This window comes from Rhopalosiphum padi, chromosome 3 (genome assembly GCF_020882245.1).
Source record: "Rhopalosiphum padi isolate XX-2018 chromosome 3, ASM2088224v1, whole genome shotgun sequence".
Taxonomy (NCBI): Eukaryota; Metazoa; Arthropoda; class Insecta; order Hemiptera; family Aphididae; genus Rhopalosiphum; species Rhopalosiphum padi.
Genome location: NC_083599.1, coordinates 39,750,295 through 39,771,060, shown reverse-complemented (window position 1 = coordinate 39,771,060; position 20,766 = coordinate 39,750,295). Strand labels below are relative to the sequence as shown.

The following is a 20,766-nucleotide window of genomic DNA, read 5'->3' as shown; positions in this document are numbered from 1 at the left end:
TTCATATCGTTTTGATGATAATTCATAGTTAACGGTAATAACCTTCTTCTTAAAGGACTGTTATAATGTTTTATGTCATTCTAATCAAATTTATTGTTAGGAGTTTCTGGATTGTCTGTTTGTTTCAGATTTTCTTGAGATTCATTGTGGTTTGGGTAACCTGATGATGAAACAACTGAGTGTTTGCATTATCTAAAATAATCTGGCACTCATCCAATAAATTCGACATAGCGTCGAGAATGTTTTCAATACTACCGATTAACCTAGCAGTCCTAGCTAATTATTTTAATAAATTATCTTAATTTATGCCTACGGAGTTAGTTTTTTTTGAAATTTTACTACGCCTGTGATATTTTGGCTGATTCCTAGTTTGTCTGACAGTAATTAGTGTTAGTTTATTTGGAATAACTATATTAGGTCAAAATCTTGATTGCCCGAATAGTTTTAATTTGTCTCGTCACTCATTAAATTCTTATCCAAATGTTAGTCAGAATTAGGTCATTCAGTAGAATTTGTATAGTTATCGCATACCACAACAATAATAAATTAAGACATTTTCCATATCTACTACAATTATATTAAATTTGAGATATTCTAATTAATTATACTAAAAATGTGACTAATAGCGCCTCCATGTGTGACGTACTTGTTGTTTGTATGCTAAATAAAACGACGACGACGCGAATGTTATGATTTCGCGACGGCGTTGTTGGCACAACCTTGTTAACGGCAATGAATTGTTGATGATTACTATAGGGCTAGGATTTGTATGTAAATACATATTTAAATATTTTCACTAAAACATGATAAATTAGTACTACAAATGAAATAATAATAAATTCATTTCACGTGATTTGCAATAAAATAAAACATATTTTATTTTACATGTTTTTACATATTTCGTAATAACTACATATTTTAACATTATTTGTAAAATTTCTGCATTTTTTTTTTACATATTTCGTAAATTTTGACAATTTCAGTGGTTTAGTAGTATTATACATTAATACTTCGATAATAGTACTTGTAAAAATTGTAAGTGTATAATAGCGTAATATAGGAAATGAATATATGAAAGTATTAGTTAAATATTAATAACTTGATTATAGTTTATCTTATTTATTTCTGTTCGATAACTATACATTAATTACCTACATTAATGATATTAGATTATACTTAATTATATTCAACAATTATTAGACAAAATATAGATTACGAATTTTCAACGTCAGTACTTGTATCCACGTGGTTGTGAAAATATCTTTATATTAAATATTTTTTTAATTAAAATAATTAGAAATTAAAAAATAATTAAAGGCACAAAACCCTTTTTTTTACATTTTTTATAAAACTAACTTTTTTAATACTTACAATTTCAAAAAAAAAAACAATGAAGTTTCCTCCTAAATATTGTTCTCTATAATTTTCATAATTGGTACTTTTACTCAAAAACCACTTTTTGATGACGTTTTGTTTGTTTTCCGACTTCCGTAGACAAGTTTTTACCGCTGAAAATGACTATAGTATAGCGTCCTCATAATTGTATATTATTCAAAAATTATTTAGGTAGTATTTAATTTTAATTTTACTCGTTAACATAATTAAAAAATTTTCTTATTACATATTTTTTATTTTATACTACATATTTTGGACATTTCAATTACGTATATATGTACATATTTTTGGTTTTTTATTACATATAAATTAATGAAGTAATGATTACTGATTAGGGACAATTAAGGACACGGCGGCGCCACAGTCGTATGGTTTGAAGATCAGCAGTACTATATAGAATGAATATCGTCGCATTCGCTAAGATTTACTATACTTAATACTACGCTACGCTACTAGAAGTCATTACGTTCACGACAAATTTACTCATAAATTACTTAAATTGTATTTGGCAGCTAAGGTTTATAATTTCAATTTATTTCGTGATTATATAATCTAACATATACAAAAAACATTTTTTTTTTTTTTTTTACATTTTATAGATTCAGTTTTATTGTTACATAACAGTTGAAGTAGCATATACAATACAAAAAAAAGAATTTTTTCCTCGTTACTCGAAATTATTTGGGGGGAGGGGGGAACCCCAAACGTGCCTGCATTGAATAGACCCATACATAGAGAACCAAATGTATTGGACAATATCGACTACTTATTATTTCTATAAATTGTGTTTTCTGCAAGTTTTTCTTAAAAATAATAAATCTTTATCAATAATATAAATCCAGAATAGTGATTTACACTTTTCCAAAAGCAATATAAATGTTATTATGTTACATAGTACATCTTGCAGAATAATTAATAATTAATAACATTATACATCATGTTGTTTATTTTGAATCTTAAGCTTAAAACATGTTTAACCACCCATCAATTATTATTTTGTACCTACCTATTGTTATGGATACGCAAAATTGTTGTTTAGTAATATAGACATAATGGCAAATGAAATTTCAATTGATTCTATAAAAAAATTAATTAGAGCAATATAACAGTACCTATCAGATTTTGGAACTGATGAACAGTCAATAAATAAGATATCAGAAGTACCATAACTTAAAATACCAAAGTATAAAATATTATTTTTTCATAGTTATTTATATCTTACTATACAATTAATATATTTTTTTAATAGTAATAATCCTCAGAAATTCTAAAAGTTCTAAAAAATTTAAATTTACATCATAAATGAAACAACCTAATAGTTAAAATACATTTTTTTTTATGAAAACTAAGACATTTGAAACATTATTATTTTATTTTTAAAATCCATTTAAATTTTAATTTAAACTAATAATTATTAGTAGGGATATTGTGCTAAATTTAATTGGTATTTATACCTAAAATATATTTTGTTAAGAAGACGTGACTTCAAGCAATATGGTTTATTGAAAGGGTTTATAGTATCCATTAGTTAGTTAAATAATTAAACAATAAAAAGTAAATAAAAATTGTTAATTTACCATGAAATATTGGATGGTTGAAATACAATATCAAAAATCGAAGTCTTAACTTCAATAAACTGTGTTACTTAAAGTATGAACCATGTTTTTTTGTAAAAGTATGGTTAATTAGTAGTTACATCTGACAAGTGCTGCACTCATAAATGGAAGTACCTAACCATCGATAATTGGTGTCCATCCTATTAACCCGGCGTACAACGACAGTAGGTATACTGCACTATCTGCTATATCAGCTATGCATAATAGTTCATAATCATAAATAACCCGATATGGAAATAATTATATCGACAATAAATATTATTTAATTTTATTGGATTTTATATTCATATTCGTGATATCGTTTTCACACAAATAAAAACTATGTATCGTTTATATGTATATTATATATGTTAAGTTGTCATAATGTCATATATATGATGGAAAATGTTTGATTTAAATAATTAACTATATTTTAACTAATATAAATATTATTATTATTTATTTTTTGAAAAATATAATGGGCCTTGTTGAACAGTTTAGGTCGTGGGCGGTCTGCTTGGGCCCATAAGTTGACAATTTACAAAAATAAACCTAATATTAACATTTCTTAAATCTAAATATAAAAATATAGAACATCTTTAATAAACCATATTGAATATATCATAATCGCAATATTATTTTTTTTTTTTTTTGAATAAGGCTTCAACTTCTGATGTCATCAGCCTGTAATAATTACATGATAATAACAGTTAAGTAGGTCTTACAACTATAGAAATACATTATGTTTGACAAAAGCTATAACTATTATAATACCATTTTACACATTTTAAAAATAATAACCACCAGTCTGCTGTTGGAAGACTTCAATCGTATCACCTTCTTCGAGATTTAAAGAAACTGCCGTATCAATCTCGTTAATTGATTGTCCATTGAATCTAAATCTTACTGAGTTATAAGCAAGACCCTGAAATGTTCAATTTTGAATATATTAAAATTATTAATGTAAACAAACCAGCACATAAACTTAGTTAATACTAGCCATATAAATATTAACATTTTAAATCAAAATTACAAAATGTTTTTAAATATGAAAATTCATCATTAATTTACATCATATACAAAAATTTTTTGTGTATTAGTACATAATTTAAAAGAACGCCACACCCGCATTGTCATAATATTAGTGAATAGACATATTATTAAACTTTACTCTGATATTTTGATTTTAAATTAAGTTATAAGTATGTAAAATATTACAATAAATTTAAAATAATAAAAATAACTATTTCAAAAAACCACAGACAATGTTGTTACCTTTAATAATATGTCAATCATAGCTAATATTAAAACCAACAAAACTAAATATACATTTTCTACAGACTTTTTAGCTGTTACAATGTTATACATTTGTCAACTATTAATTGTGCTTACACAAAAATGCAGATGTGGGGTCCTTACTTTTCTTACTACCAACAAATGATTATTCTGAACAGAGTAAATAACTTTAATCATTTTGGGTTATATAACAGCTTTCAATCAAACAGAAAATAAATAAGTGTTCAAATTAATGTTTAATAATTTGATTTTAGTTATAAATAAAATAATATAATGATTATTAAAAAACAATCTGATATAATTATATTTAATATTCAAATATACAATACATACAAAAAGGTATTAAAAATACTTTCAAAATAATTTAATAGACCTACTTAAACACAAATTAATTTAATAAGAGCCTACTTTTTTCACTATTTATTGGACATTTTAATCCGTAGCAAGTGAAATTGTTTTGTTTATTTAACATGGCTAAAAAAATTTCCAGTGTGCTAACAACTAACAGTTGAGTGATATTATAATCAGACTACAAGATACATACTTATGACTAGAGTTGGGAAAAATATTAACTAGATCAGTGATCTAGTGGAATAAATGGTTGGCAACTGGCCGAATCATTTCATTATTTCAAAGGTTTAGGCAGTATTTATTTTTCATAGTAAATAATTTAAAAATGTAAAATTTCCATTTTTATCTGGCCGGCCTGCAAACTCTTTTTAATTTGTGAATGTGGCCCAAGAGTTCAAAAAGAATTGGCGACCACTGATCAAAATAATAATTCAAATAAAAAATTATTTGAATGCATTTTTTTAAATTATTTAAATAAATTGAAAATATAATTATTTGAATGATTTTTTTAAAAATATTAATTACCAAAATACCAACCATATGTTAATTAAGTTAAAATAACTGAAAATTATTTGAATAACTATGTTTAAAAATTAGTCAAATATTTTTTTTATTTGAATAATCATAATTGAAAATGTTTCAAATAAAATATTATCTAAATAAAACTTTATTTGAATAACGCCCTACACTGCTTATGACAGTTTGCTGACAATCAGTGAATAAATTTGTACATTGTAAACAATTCCTAAGTGAATTCTCGATAAAATATATCCCATACACAAATAGTTTTTAAATTAAAATATTTTAAGGTAATTTAATCTTAAATTTAGTCAGTGGAACTATAAGTATTACAATTGGAATAAAATACTTTTTAATAATACTTATACTTACAGTTTTTTCACAGTAAGCATTCATCAATTTAATTAATTGTGTCATTTTTCTAATTTTGAATTGAATAATTGTGTTATCTTGACCAAGAACGTTTAAGTTAATACGTTCAGAATATACCTAAGTACAATAAACATTTTTAATTATTAATTGGGGTTTAAAAATTAACAAAATTTTATTTTGTATCAAAATAATTCATAATAAAACATTTTAATTTTGCATATAGATTTTATGAATGCTAAATGATATAAACAAGACACTGTATTGCGCACAATATATAAATGATTTGTATGAAGCAGATGATTATGAACTAATAAAATCTACTTGTCGTCAAAAGCTAGTTGACTTATCGTGCTAAATATAATCAATATAAATGATAATAATTTTCAACTATATACAGGTAGATCGATGATGGATGTAAATTTCAGGCTATAGATGACTATCACCACTTTTAGGGCTATAAACATAATGACTTTCAATAAGACAAGACGCCATTTTTATACTATTAAACATATATGAAATAAACAAGCGTTCACAAGAATCAAATAGAACATGTTGACAAGCTGGTTAGAATCCAACGCCATGAAATACTAAATTTAAGACGGAAATACGGCGAGAATAGCGATTGATGAAGCAGAAGGTAACAAAAAATCCGCCATTGGCGTGTGGAGAGCATGAACACATGTCGTATACGGTAAGCAACAAACACGACCGGTCGCCTGGTCTTGTTATCCGACAGCATTTCGAATAACGGCAAAACACGTACTATTTTTCCGCGAATATTTGTAATTACTTACTGATGAATTCATTGTTATTTTTAAATAATTTCCAATTTAACAAAGCGGTGACGGCAACAATGAAATGTCGGTAGTAAATTTGTCGATAAAAACGCAGACAGCAGTACAGCACCATGAACAAAGACGTTAAACACTGACGCCAAACGATAGAGAGGAGCAACAATATGAATATAAGGGAAGTATCAAAAATCAAACTATCAAGTTCAGGTAAACAACCTAACGGAAATATTGGATAGTAATGGTACATAATACAATCGATAGTGTATATGCACAATGTATTAAAACCTTCCTGGTGCGTCCTTTGTTAGGTTGCTACCCTGACACAACACAAAGCCAACGCGGGAAGCGAGAAAGGGAACAAATAATAGCAGGAGCCAATAATAATAATAATAGCCGCATTGGCGTAATTCCATTAAATTTCAGCAGGTGCAAACAGGCGCGGCTCCAGCCCCCCTCCCCCTAAAAACATATTATTATACATATTATATTTTTTGTTATAAAATTTTTTGAAAAGTATGGCTTAGTCTCCGCAACCAAATCTTGGAGTCCTCCTGGGTGAAAAGCATAAACATAACATAACAATAACAATTCAATCAGAAACTTTATCAAACAATAAAATGGAATTATATTTAAATATTTTTATATAATTTTGATTTTTGAGTTCAGTTTATTTCAGCAGATGCAAACGGATATCTTTGCACCTGCTATATATTGCCAGAGGGTGCAAGTGCATCACATAGTACGTATTTACACCACTATATAATAGGTTTAACTCTCAACTGATATCATCGGGTAAAAATTGTCCCGATAACTATACATTCAAATATGTTTGAATTTTCAACATCTTAAACATGAAAAACTTAGGGGAGGCCTTCAAAAATTTGATTTTTAAAATGTTTAAACTTAAACGCTTGAACGTTAATATCTTGAACCAACGTTTGTAAGAACGATAAAATCTTGAAGTGATGCCCAAAGTGAAACGTATGCAACGGCCAGTGTTTTCGCGATGCACAAGCATGCAGCGCGTCCTGTAAGCCACGCCCAATCCCGCGCGATCCGCACAACCATTTCGAATATTTCGATCAAATATTCAAATATCCATACTCTGAGAGCGCGTTATATTCTCGGACGTACTAGTCGTATTACGTACAGTCTTGGTGTGCTAATCATGACAAAATAATAATATCTACATAAATTAATCTATATAAAATAATATTTTGTCATGGTGCTAATAGCATAATGCCAGCCAGTGGCGTACATTCAAATTTGCTCTGGGAGGGGTTTAAAAAAATAACTAACACTAAAACCTTCTCTAAAAATACATAAAATAACAATCAAACACATAACACGTAAAAAAAAGATTGAATTTTCGATTGTTTTTTTTTCATCCATGATTACTATTTATTTTACCTTCAAAACCTAAAATATATCGAATGATAATGATAATAAAACATTATTAATTGCCTATATATTATGATATAATATTATTGTTATCGGCGATCGACGATGCACAACGTCGTCATTTCGGGAAAAAATAAATACCAATACTACAATCTAAAACTACTATACTTAAAAATACAATATATACTATATGTGTATGCATATTAACTTTACTGATAGAAAAAAAAAATCATTAACTTGCCCAGTCTTGTGTGTTTATAATTAATTTTAATATTTTAAATTTTAATGTTGAATGTTTTGTTAATAAACAATTTTAATGTTATAAACTCTAACTAATCTTATCTAAATACTTACCTATGATTTATGGAGTTCAATGAATAGTTATTAGTTTTTGACATAAACTTCTCCAACGGCAGAATAAAACAGAATGAACGATATTGGTGATATTCACCGTATTATTGTTCACGCGAAATTTTACGATTATAACGTAATCGGTTTTTTCTCCGTTGTCCGATCGAGTCGGTCGAGATAACGACAATATTAATATGTATTTTTGTCTGCACGCAACTGACTGTGTACAATCAAAATTTTATGACATTCAATGTCTATTTTGATTGATATATGGCACCCATAATTTCGTTATAAAATCTTTTTTCGTTTGTTGGTAAAGTATAGTGTATACTCAATAGTCATATTATTATGACGTATGTTTGTGTATACACGGATAATTAATAATAAAAAATTCATCAATAATATCAATTTTTTTTGGTCCTGGGGAGGGGTTGAACCCGAAACCCCCCTCCCGTATGTACGCCACTGATATTAGCTATTAGCATTACAAACTTATAACTTTATAAGATAATATACCACTATTATACCAGCGCAATATTTTTAACTCGCGCACACCCAATCTAAGCTATACAGCTTCTTATTAGTATTCATTAATTTATAGGTAGTTCAAAAAATTATAATTTAAATTATATATATTACTTAATTAGGTACTTATTTTTTTGTATAGATTCGCACAGCCACACAGGATAGAGTTAAATTAGGTTTGAATGGTTTCATTAATAGTAACTAGTAAGATACTAATATGACACTATAAATACTTAAAATAAATAATAATTTATGAATAACAAAAATATTGGGGGCCCGTGGGTTAATAACAAATAACAATTAATAAATATTATAAGAAACTAATACATTTAAAAGAATTAAAAAACATACAATTAGAAATTATAACATTGTAATTTAATAATATATTTTACAATTTTACAATGAATATGATGGATAATAATATTATAATAAATAATAATAAAATGAATTTATGTTATGTACAATTTTTATTTTTTAATGCTTCCACTTTATTTGATTTCCTAATATCTGACACCATCAAGCAATATTTATATATATTTTATAAGCTGGATCTAAAATGTCTAGAAGCAAACAGTCCAAATAAAATCTAGATAAAACAATGTAAATGTTATGACGTTATGTAGTATATAATTAATAAATAACTTAGCTTAAATATTTAATATTCTCATGTTTTTAATTTATCGACCATTTTCGTAATCCAAAAATAATTTTCATATTTTATTTTTTCAACTGAAATCCACTAATTACTGAGGAGAATATATAATAAAATAACAAATGTCTCTTTTTGAAATGTGAAGTTGACCTTGCCCATGATAAAAGTAATTATGATTATGTTTCAATTTTAATTGGCCGTTTTCTATTTTTACAGTAAAGTAACTAAACAAAATTATAGTTACATTTATAGCTTATAAATGATAATATGATATATGATATTTATGTAGTATCAGACGTACTTTACCACTCTCAACCGTCTCAATTGCATTTTGGCTGTTTTTCGCCGAATATGGAGCTTTAATTTCGACGAGAGTTTTTTCGTCAATAATTCCATCTATAGTCTATTCAAAATGAGATAGGTACACGGCGGCGACCAGTTTTCGTCGGCGGGCGCGCAGGCAACTTGTTGATTCAATTTGTCGTGTTCTCTCGGGACACTTCAGTCGCCCGTACTTTCAGTCTGATAGGTAGTGCGCGCGTGCGTCGTGCTCAGTGCTCACGGTACATTTTAAATTATTTGAACTTATCGGCAGTTGTTACTTCAATAATGTGACGCTCTTGTCGACGGCGCGCGGCGGTGCATCCGTGGAACAAAGTCACGCCCATGCAGAGTATTTGGCCGCTCGTACCGATCTAATTTTGAACAGATTTATACATTATGCAACCACCAACCATACATTACAGTATTATACATTATTATTATTATTTTGTTTATACATATTATATAAGTTAATTAGTAAGCATTTAAATAATTTATATGATTTATTATGAACCAGGACTTGCCGCTAGGAATGAAAATCCTTCATTTATAAATAAACCACTAGGTTTAATCTGAATTCCTGCACACATTTTTTCAAACTTTATTTAGCAACCTCTTCCATATCTTTACCATATTGAATTGACCTTATTATTTATTTATTGATTATTTAAAAATGATCAAAAATTATAATTAATTGGTATTTAATTATGATTTTACTTAGAGGTAAAACTAGAATATAAAATTGAGTAAATGGTACTTTTACAATTAGTACTTGCACGCATCTTGCAAATACTATAATATTATATTAGTAATTTCTTTGAATATAATTATTTTTAACCAGATGAATTTTTATTGGTTAATTATCAATAAGCCATAACTTGAATAATAAATATTTATTAAATTTAAAATTAAATACTACAAATAAAATCCATTGACTAAAGATATACAGCTTAGATCATATATTAGTATATAGATCTAAAATGTACATTGTACAGGTTGGGAATCGAGCTGTAATTAAGTGAAGCACAAACCTTTTAAAAAAATCATCGTTTCCCATTAATTACTAACACTCGGTTATTCCTAATGTCCAAATTTATTAATTGTTATTTTGACTTTAGACTTAAGACGTAACGACTGACGGGTCATGAGAGTATGAGACACAAATCACGACTGTGAGTTCGCAATCATACTCTTACAGTGAAAACTGTCTAATGCGGAATAGCATGGGACCAACCAAAAATTCCGCTTTAAACAGTTTTCCGCATTATTAAACAAAACAAAAAATTCCGGATTTTAAATTCGTATTAATTTTTCTTATCAAGAAATTGATAGGTACTTTTCATTTAATGATATAGACACATATACTTTGGCAGTTTTATATGTATTTGAATGGACGTCAGTTTGTATGTACGACTGTACAAGAAAACTGTTCAGTGTAAGACTGTTGGTGCATAACTGTTTCACAGCTACAGGATAAGTTTGTATCGCGGATACGATAACCAAAAATATAAATTACCCAACTGATATATTATGTAGAATGTAGTGCAGTTTTATGTTAATTATCATTATACGATGTACCTACATACTCATATCAACGTAACGTGACGCGTGTGGTGTCGGCGTGTCATATTTTCGGTTTACGAGTATGTAAGGTTCCGTTTTATTGAGGTTCAACGTTTATATAAAACTATAGGGACATGCCGGGACCATAAAAAAATTCCGTATTGGATAATTTTCCATTTTATTCGGGGTCCGCATTAAACAGTTTTAATTGTGTACTAAATTCAAATTTCAAAACTTAAAAAATATAAAATAGTATTACTAATTAGTAATTAGATACAAATAGAGGTCGTGGTTATACGTGTACCTAATTAACTATGAACTACACGGGTACCCGTGTTTTTACCTATGACGGTGTTAAAGTCCGTGTAATAAAAATACCCGTGTATCTAAATTTCACCTAATGTATCAATAGCTTGAACTTGAATACTCATATATTTAAATAATGAAAAGTAAATATAATAAATAATACAGAATATAATAATAATAATAATAATATTTTATTGTTATTTGATTTTGTATTCGGTTTTCAAAAAAATAAAAATAAAAGTTTTGTAAATTTAAATGATGTTTAAATTATTTGAGACAATATTTAGACAAATCGATATGAACATTATATTATTATAAATATTTATATTTTAAGTATATCTGAATTCTAAATTACAATATACACAAGTAAATAAACAGACTTAAATATATTTTTTAATACTCGTTCACAACCACCACCAATAAATAAAATTCATAAACAACTAGACAATTGTATTAATATTATTATCTTCTAATAAAAAAAATGTATTGATATTCATATAATTGATTTTTTAAGTATTTTATGAGTCAATGACTCAACTTTTTGTTAATTTTGATAAATTTTGTTTTTTAAAGTCTTTTGGGTAGTCATAAAGCCAAGAAGAAGAAGAAGAAGAATTAAACATTTACAACAGAAATGAATACATTATTTATCTTACCCAACCAGAAAATATACAACACACTCAAAAACTTACTATTAGTCTGTATAATTGTATTCTAACAAAATGTCATCCAAGCAGTCCCAGGTTAGGTCCCAGTAGTCATCTTGAATAATTTTAAAATTTAAGATTTTACCAAATAGTACATTGACAGCATATAATAAAGTTGAAGGAATGTGGGTGCTGTTGGATGGTCGTTGGGCCCAAAAACCTGTCTAATTCCAATTCCAAAAAACATCTAAAATTAATAAAAAAATATACAAGTAGTATGACAAAAATCAAGTTCTTAAATTTAAAGTTTAAACAAGTTTAATAAAATCATTCTATACCTCTAAACTGTCTTAGTTAAACTTGGATATTGGCACATAAAAAAAAAAATCCATGATTACTTAAGTAAATATAGACTAGTATATAGACTCAATTATTTCTTGTAGACTGGGCTAAAGAAGTGTGAGAAAACACAAAATTATCAAGTAAAACAGCAAACTGTTTAACGACTGATCGTTGTTCGCAGTACCAGGGGCCTAGAAAGACGATATCGACGTCGGACAGTATACAGAGCTACAAACGATACAATAATATACCTGCGTACTATAACGTGAACAAGATTTTACTTGGTGTAGTTGTACATCAATCGACGAACGACGCATTTTCCTTATTGGTTCCTAGTACTGAATTAACGATTTTAGGTCCCACCGACTGCATTAAAATCAGGTATTTTATTTATATATTTTTTTTTTTTTGAAGATTTTGTTGACCTGAGTACCTGACGATTCCCATGATTCCGGGTTTCAGTTATTCCGTCATTTATTCCGTCATCCATCTACATCATATACAAAAACAACACACGTGAGACGTGAATACATGATAATACAAAATAATAACGAAATTAATAGATTTACCTATAAGTATTACCTATAGATATGTTGGTATACTCGTAACTTTAATGAAAACTTCTAAAATACACTACAACATACAAGAATTATATAAAAACGCAAATAAAATAATACAAATAACATAGTAAATTTAGTACAACATAATTAAAATATTTTAAATTTTCTGGCTTTTTTAGAAGCAAACTCTTCGATGACTGAAGTGACCATGTTAGATGCAATTTCTTGTTCAATTGAAAGTTTATAACACAATTAACACAGTACTAATCAACTCGCATTTAATAACAGATAATTAATATATTACAATATTTTGGCTATGATTTTCAAATTCAAATTTTGCGCCCCTATTCCTACTCGATATTTTGCGCCCACCTTGCCAGGCCCTACCTATTAAATGTGAGGGCCCCCTTAAACACAGAAATTAAATTATTAAACAGTGATGCTAGAAAGAGTGTAATGTTACAGAATTTTTAACATAAATATAATTTAAGAAAAAAAAATGTTCAGTGTTTTTTTTATAATCTAATAATAAAGGTCTTCGGCACCTGTGCTACAGTAGCTCCGGCAGTTAAGCCTAAATACCACTAATTACAACTTACTCTAACAGACAGCTACTAATACCATATACCATAGTACCTTAATTAATACTGAAAACAGTGAAAACTCATCAAAGTGTACGTATAACGTACGTGTGTAAATGTTACAGAGAGAATATGTAGCCCTTTCTGCTTATCACAAAACTTCCGGTCAAAATATCATCAATACCTAGTCTTAAACCCGATAATCATTAACCATCTTTCCATAACATCATATTTCATGTTCCCACTATTTTTATTACTACAGATCTTTGTAATTATATTCCAAATATGTAGATTAATTCTAAGCTATTGATTGTTGTATATTTATACATATATCACGAACCCGAGATAGATATATATCCACCTTGCACGAACCTATATTCACACCATTTTACGGTAAGTCGGTATTGACTCAAAAGATAATAACAATAATTTATGATATTAATATATTATACAAGCACGTATACAGGGGGGATTCAACCCCCCCCGGAAATATTTCCGAGTAACGAGAAAAAAATTGTTTTGTTATGTTGCGGCAAAATTTGTATTGATAAATTTTGTAACCTCCCCCCCCGAAATTTTTTTTTGTATACGTGCCTGATATTATAATATATTGTACTATTATAAATTATAAGTTAATACAATAATAAATGTTATGTTTTTGACCGAAATTAATTCAACCTTACTTCTGTGTTACTAATAGTAAAATTAATTATAATTATTACTTTAGTAGTAATAATATATTAGTATAAATATATAATAAAGCTAAGCCCTGTGCACTTTGTTGACCGTACAAAATGCATCTGTGTTAAATTTGATTGTCTAATGATAACATTTGGCGTGAGAATAAATAATTATTTATAGTATTAATACTTTTGGATTCCTGATTGAACAAATCACACACATTGATCATAACTTCATCAAAATTGGTTGAGTAGTTTCGGAGTGCATTGAGGACATACCTATCGTACGCGATATTTTTATACATAAAAATATATTTATTAATATAGGGCATATAGGCTGATAGACCAGTTCCGCTAAGAATCATTTTTTATATTTTTATTATTGAATTCAAATTCAATATATCCATTACAAATTTACAAATTACAATGACCTACACCAGGGATGGGCAACTGAAAGTTATTAGAGGGCCAATTTTTAGAAAATTAAAATTTAGCGGGCCAGAGTATAGAAAGCAAAAATAAGGTCATTCAAAATATGCATTTTAGTTTAGCATAGACGTAGCATAGAGTATAGATGATTGACTGAAATTGTATGATGTAATTTGAAAATGTAGCGCGGGCCAGATACTATGGTTTAGTTAACTCAGAGCTCGAATTGGCGTAAGTGCGTGTAAGGTGGTTCAGCGAGACGCATTTCCTCTACTATTTATTTTGTTTGCGTACCTACTCCAAATATTTTTTTTTACTGTAACGCAGGGGTTAGGAGATGTCACTAATGCGTCTAATGCCGTTCTCATTTTTATCAAATTAAAATTAAAATTTTTGTCGACGATACAGTCAATAAATTAAATAATTTTTCTTTTTTTAGATTTAGAGCAGAGCGATGAATGTATTGATTTTACAATAATGAATAATGTGTGTTTTAGCTTACAAAATTAAAATGTAAACAACATTTATCAAGGTTACGAAAATTGCAAATTATTTTTGTATAGTTAGAAATTCATAAAAATCTTTACTTTTGTATTTAAGATTTGAAAATTTAATACAAGGTTCCTCAATCCTTATTAGTTTTTTTACTTATGAAAGGTATACTTATACCGCGAGGTCACATTATTTTTTTATGCCCATTTAAAATTTAAAATTGGACAAAATTCATTAAATTCACGAAAATTTGCTAATTATAATACGACATTAAATATTTACTCGTATAACTATTTTTTCTCGAACGATTTTTTATTTTTATTCAAAAACAAATAACTGTAGATACTAAATAACTTGGAATTGTTGCCAAATGTTTATATTAGTATTCTCTGCACAGCTACACATAGGCACATAGTATAAACTATATTTTCCTAATATTTACTCTTTTGAGCTAATAACAGGCATGAGAATTTTTTCATTTTTTTATAAAGGTTGAAAAAAAACTCGCGAAAGTTTCATCATACAAGATCCAATATACGTTGTTTTTATACCTGTAAAGAAATACTAAAAATATATCATCGCAATTTATGTGTATTTGAAGTTCCTATTTGAACGTAATTACATAATATAAACAATAATGAATAATAATGTTCATTATTTTCATATTTAACATACAATCATTAAATAAGTATTATTACTGTAATATTATATTATTTATTAGTATAATAAATCATAATTTATTTATTATTTTAAATTGTGCTTTACATTTACTTTGTTTACAATAAATTAAATTTGAATCCTTTTTTAGCTGACTAAGATATAGTAATGGTAATCGATTATCATATAATATTGCAGGACATCTGTAATTAACTCGGATTAAAGATCAAAGTTATAGGTATCTATATTATTAGTATTGATTATTAATATAAAATATAAATTATAAATTAAATTAGTGGTTTGTTTTAAATAATGATAATTTCATGCTGAAATCCTGCTATAGCTGCAATATTTACATACAATATCAATATAGTTTGGTAATTAACTTTTTCTATACCTTTGAATTTTGAAGAGTTAATTACCGATTTCCAATATTATTTTAATAATAATAGAAAACCGTTATTTACTTATTAGCTAGGTGCTAAGGTACTTACCTAATTATGAAACTGAAAAATGTATATACCTACCAATAATGTAAGAAAAATAACGATGGAAAAAAAGTATAGTTACCTAATAAAGTAATAACTAATAAGTAATAATATTAGTTGATTATACAATAGGTATATAACTATATAATAGTACTTATTTATGATTATTAGGTATATAAGTATTAAGTTAAAATTAAAATACCGTGTTTCTCAACTATTGTGTAAGTATTTATTCTAAAAATGAACAATTTTTGTCGTTTATGTGTAAGATGTAAGATGACATTAAAATAGAGGTAGTTAAAAACAAAATGATTTAACCCAGCTCTAGTAAATTAAATTTATTCCAATTATTTCAATTAAAATTTAAAATGGTTATAATAATTTTCCGTAGCTATAGCGTACCAAAAATAATAGTTTAACCATCGATATTTTAAGAAAAAAAACTTTACCAGAATCGATTAAAAAAATTAAAATTGATATTTTGTGTTACAAGCTTGTGCTACTACATAAATACTCAATAATTTATAAATTGTGAAAAAAAAAATTTTAAAAAACACATTTATTCTGTTTTTGGTGTTTTTGTCGAAATTTCATATATTAACGACTCAAAATCATTATAGTTGTATGTTTTACCAGAATGGTTTAAACTTAGTTTAAACTAGATTTATCTTAAACTCGGTCTAAGACCAAAACAAATGTTTTAAAGACCAGTTTAACCACACTTTAACCTAGTTTAAAAGCTAGTTTAGTTTAACCTATTATATTGATGATGGCTTAAACTAGGTTTAGCAATATATTTGTCACAGATCCATATATTTTGACAGTACTGATAATTTGTGTCAAAACAATTTATTGGATAAAAAATAGTAAATTTAAATAAAATTATAATATATATTTTAAAGTATTATTATGATTTACAGAAATTAGTATATGTATTATTATTTGCCACTGATGACATATGATACTATAGAGATTTAAGTTTATTCGTGTATGACATCTGTTATTTTACATTCAATTGTTGATGCATATTTTTTTATAAGAGCCATCATCAGAGTTTTTTTCTTTAAAAGAAAAGTTTATAGCTTTTTTTTTTATTGTATTCATTTTAAAATAGGCGTGCCCAACCCGCAGCCTGCGGACCAAATACAGGCCTGTAACCATTTTATAAAAATTGTAAATTTTTATAGGTAATATAAATAAAAATTATAATTATAATTTATTTAAAAAAATATTATTATAATAAGCTTTTAAAAATTAAAAATTATCATTGAAAATGCGGCAATCAGCTAGTATAAATTTTGTACTTTTTATATTGAGACATTTTAATAATTAAAATTGAATTAATTATTTTTTGCAAACAAGAAAAGTGAACCTGCAGTTCTAGCGACTAGCGTGGAAATATTCAGTACTTTAAACACACACAATTAGAGCAATAAATTTGATAAGTGAACAAAATCAATATTGTATCTATTGTACTTGTACATTTTATCAAAATGAACAAAATAAAATCGTGAAGTATATACGGCCTGCAGTATAAATATAAATTTGAAATGTGGACCGTAATGTTGGGCCTTGAGCATGCCTGTTTAATAGTATTTTATTTTTTTATTTTCAATATTCATGAAAAATAAAAAATTATAGGTATTGTACAAAAGACAATAATAAAAAAATAGTAATAATAATAGTTATTGATTGTTGATACTATTGTTTTTAAACAAGAGTGATAACTGATAATGACTGATAGTAATCATATCATAGAGTAATAATATTAGTAAAATTACTCTATGAACACTGAGTGTAACAGATAGAACTGACTTTTGGAATAACTTTTGTTCTAATTAATATTTTCAATTTATAATTCTTATTTATCATTAAGAAATCTTAGCGCAACATGTATAATTTGATTTTTTTTATGTTAATTTGATTTAAATTTTTTTGGATAAATTTAAAATAGGCAATTTGTGAATTTGATTATAAGAAATATTTTGATGGTAAAGAGATTTATTTTTTATCTAAGTTAAGCAGGTAATTTATTTTTTACAAATTTTTTAAAATATCAACATTTTTTGTATAAATTAATTTGGAACGTAATAACTATTTAAAAAATATGATTTTTGAGAATTTACTGACATGAGTATTGTTGGGGTTCATACCCACTTTGCCGAATCCCAATTCGCCGACAACTCAGTTTGCCGACAAATATACCAGTTTTAAAATATTCCCTTTTTGCCGACAGTTTTGTTTGCCGACGTCTTGGTTCGCCGACAAATTATTAATAAAGTTTCAATTTTTACGATTCGCCGACAGTGGATGGTACATTTAAATCCGCCCCCAATTATTTATGCAAATATACACATTACACTGTTTTGTAATGGGTGTTAATGGTGTTATAGTGCCAATGGTTATGGTATGTTATTATTTCAAAAATTAATATATATATTAACATATTATATAATATATATCTATTTTATATTCATATTTTTATACATTATAATATATTAAATTCATATATTTATTTATATTTAGTTTTATGCTCTTTTACCGAATAAAAGCAATAATAGGTACTTATAAGAGAATGTTCAATATAATTAAAGAAGCTGCCTTGAGAAATGATTTGGCTTTTAAACTAAAAACATTTCAAATTGATTTTGAAATAGGAATTATTGTTGCCAAAAAAAATGTATTTAGATATTACACAGAAATAAAAGTATACCTTTTTCATTTTGGGAAATCTATATGGCGTCAAGTACAAACATTTGGATTAGTGCACGATTATTATACACAATGATAAAGTAAAAATACTGTTCGAAGAATATATGCCTTAGCTTTATGTATAATAATATAGCATAACCTACTTTTATTTTTATATAATATATCTACTGACAATGTATTAATAACCATTTATACATGACAAATTTATATATACTTTTATTTTTTAATAAGTCGGCAAATTGGGAACATGTAAATAAATAGTCGGCGAACTGGGGTGTCGGCGAATTGGAATTCGGCAAATTGGGATTCGGCGACGTGGGAAGTCACGATTGTTGGCGCCGTATCCGATCCTACTTTTGGAAATTCGCGGTTATCGGACACGACTCGCGAGGTGTTGGAAACGGGAAAAGGTTACTCGGTATATGTGTACATACAAATAAATTAATGGCATTAATTACATTAATAAAACTGATACAAATATACCTATATAATAATAATAATCGAATCAACACCGTAATATACAACAAAGTATAACTATATAGTATATAATGTCAGACCTAACGGGCGCCCTGTAATAATAGATTATAATAGCTAATAAAATAGTAATAATAATATATTATTATATTAATATACACACTCCGGCCAATACAACAGAGTATATAAAAAAATACAAATACTAATTGATTAAAATAGACAATAGAATATAAAATAACATAAAACGACCTGATCGCGTATGAAGCATGGGCGAACACGCAGAAGACCTCATCTCCACTGGTTACAACCTGAACTCTGGGGACTGCAATGGGTTCTTCAATTCGGCACTTTCTCCACGGGTAAGAAATTGGCCTGGTAGATAACTACGTATTATTTACATAATCGCGGATCCAACCGCGTGGTACGCAATCCACGGGAGGATGAACAATAATACACGATATGTATATACGGTGTGTGTCCGGGCTGTCCGGCTCGTAAATGCCGACGGCACGTAATATATATATATGTATATATTAATTACTGCCAAATAACGGGGCTAACTTGCCGCGGCGTTATTAGGGCGATAAACTGCGTAGCGTCCGACGAGTTCAACCGCGCACTCAAAGGTACTGAATTGTCGGCGGCGACGCAAACAGGGACGCGTATTAGTTGGCAAAACGGCACAACGAATTAACTTACGAACAAACGCGTTGTCCGCGCACACGCGGTTTGGTCGCACAACATAGCGCGAGGCGGCGAGCGAACGCAACGGCGCGTCGGGCTCGACCGCCTGGAAAAGAGTAAATAATAAGTTATAAAAGGCTAGCGGCACAGCTTATAAGTCAGCACTCGCGGCAGACGGTATGGCTCAAACTTAGGAGGAGCGGGGGGGTAAAACCAGCTCGAGAAGATCCGCCACATGTTTGTACAGTCAAGGGAGATTATCTTATCTCGATAAAGCGATAAACGATCCGCGTTCGAACAAGTTTATAAATTATTCACTCATCATATAATATTAACAATTTTTGTTATACATAACATTAGTAACATATATATTATTTTTTTTTGGTCAAGTCTATCTGTTACATTTTGTATATAGGTAATAATATATATTATATATATTTGAATCAGATTAACGTGGTAAAGTTGTCCCAAGTTCATAAAGACCACTGACCGCACTGATAAACCTAGTTTAACTTGCCGTTCAAGCTATACCATTAAACAATAATGCAAATTTTAATCTCAGTTTGATTTTTAAACCAA

At 27.7% G+C, this 20,766-nt stretch overlaps 1 protein-coding gene and 1 long non-coding RNA gene across 4 annotated transcripts; both read right to left on the bottom strand.

The window, feature by feature from the left end:
• Positions 1-3,478: 3,478 nt before the first annotated feature.
• Positions 3,479-6,641, bottom strand: LOC132926418 (small ubiquitin-related modifier 2-like). The gene is made up of 3 exons (XM_060990774.1): positions 6,323-6,641; positions 5,529-5,645; positions 3,479-3,915 (listed from the first exon to the last, which is right to left on the bottom strand). Exons 1-3 carry the CDS (start codon positions 6,332-6,334, stop codon positions 3,778-3,780), a joined length of 267 nt encoding a protein of 88 aa, XP_060846757.1. The 5' UTR covers positions 6,335-6,641; the 3' UTR covers positions 3,479-3,777.
• A 2,422-nt stretch (positions 6,642-9,063) lies between these two features.
• LOC132926433 (uncharacterized) lies at positions 9,064-20,281 on the bottom strand. 3 transcript variants are annotated; one of them, XR_009661442.1, is made up of 7 exons: positions 19,753-20,281; positions 13,013-13,063; positions 12,864-12,920; positions 12,427-12,796; positions 12,134-12,335; positions 9,553-9,946; positions 9,064-9,475 (listed from the first exon to the last, which is right to left on the bottom strand). It is a non-coding gene; the product is annotated as an uncharacterized LOC132926433 (long non-coding RNA). The 3 variants fall into 3 exon arrangements; XR_009661441.1 differs by having other exon boundaries at positions 12,427-12,920; XR_009661443.1 differs by having other exon boundaries at positions 12,712-12,920.
• Positions 20,282-20,766: the final 485 nt, after the last annotated feature.

Coding starts and splice junctions, on each gene's coding strand:
- LOC132926418 (XM_060990774.1), bottom strand. Junction 3,916..5,528: donor ATGCTTACTGTGAAAAAACT/GTAAGTATAAGT, acceptor TGAACATTTCAG/GGTCTTGCTTATAACTCAGT.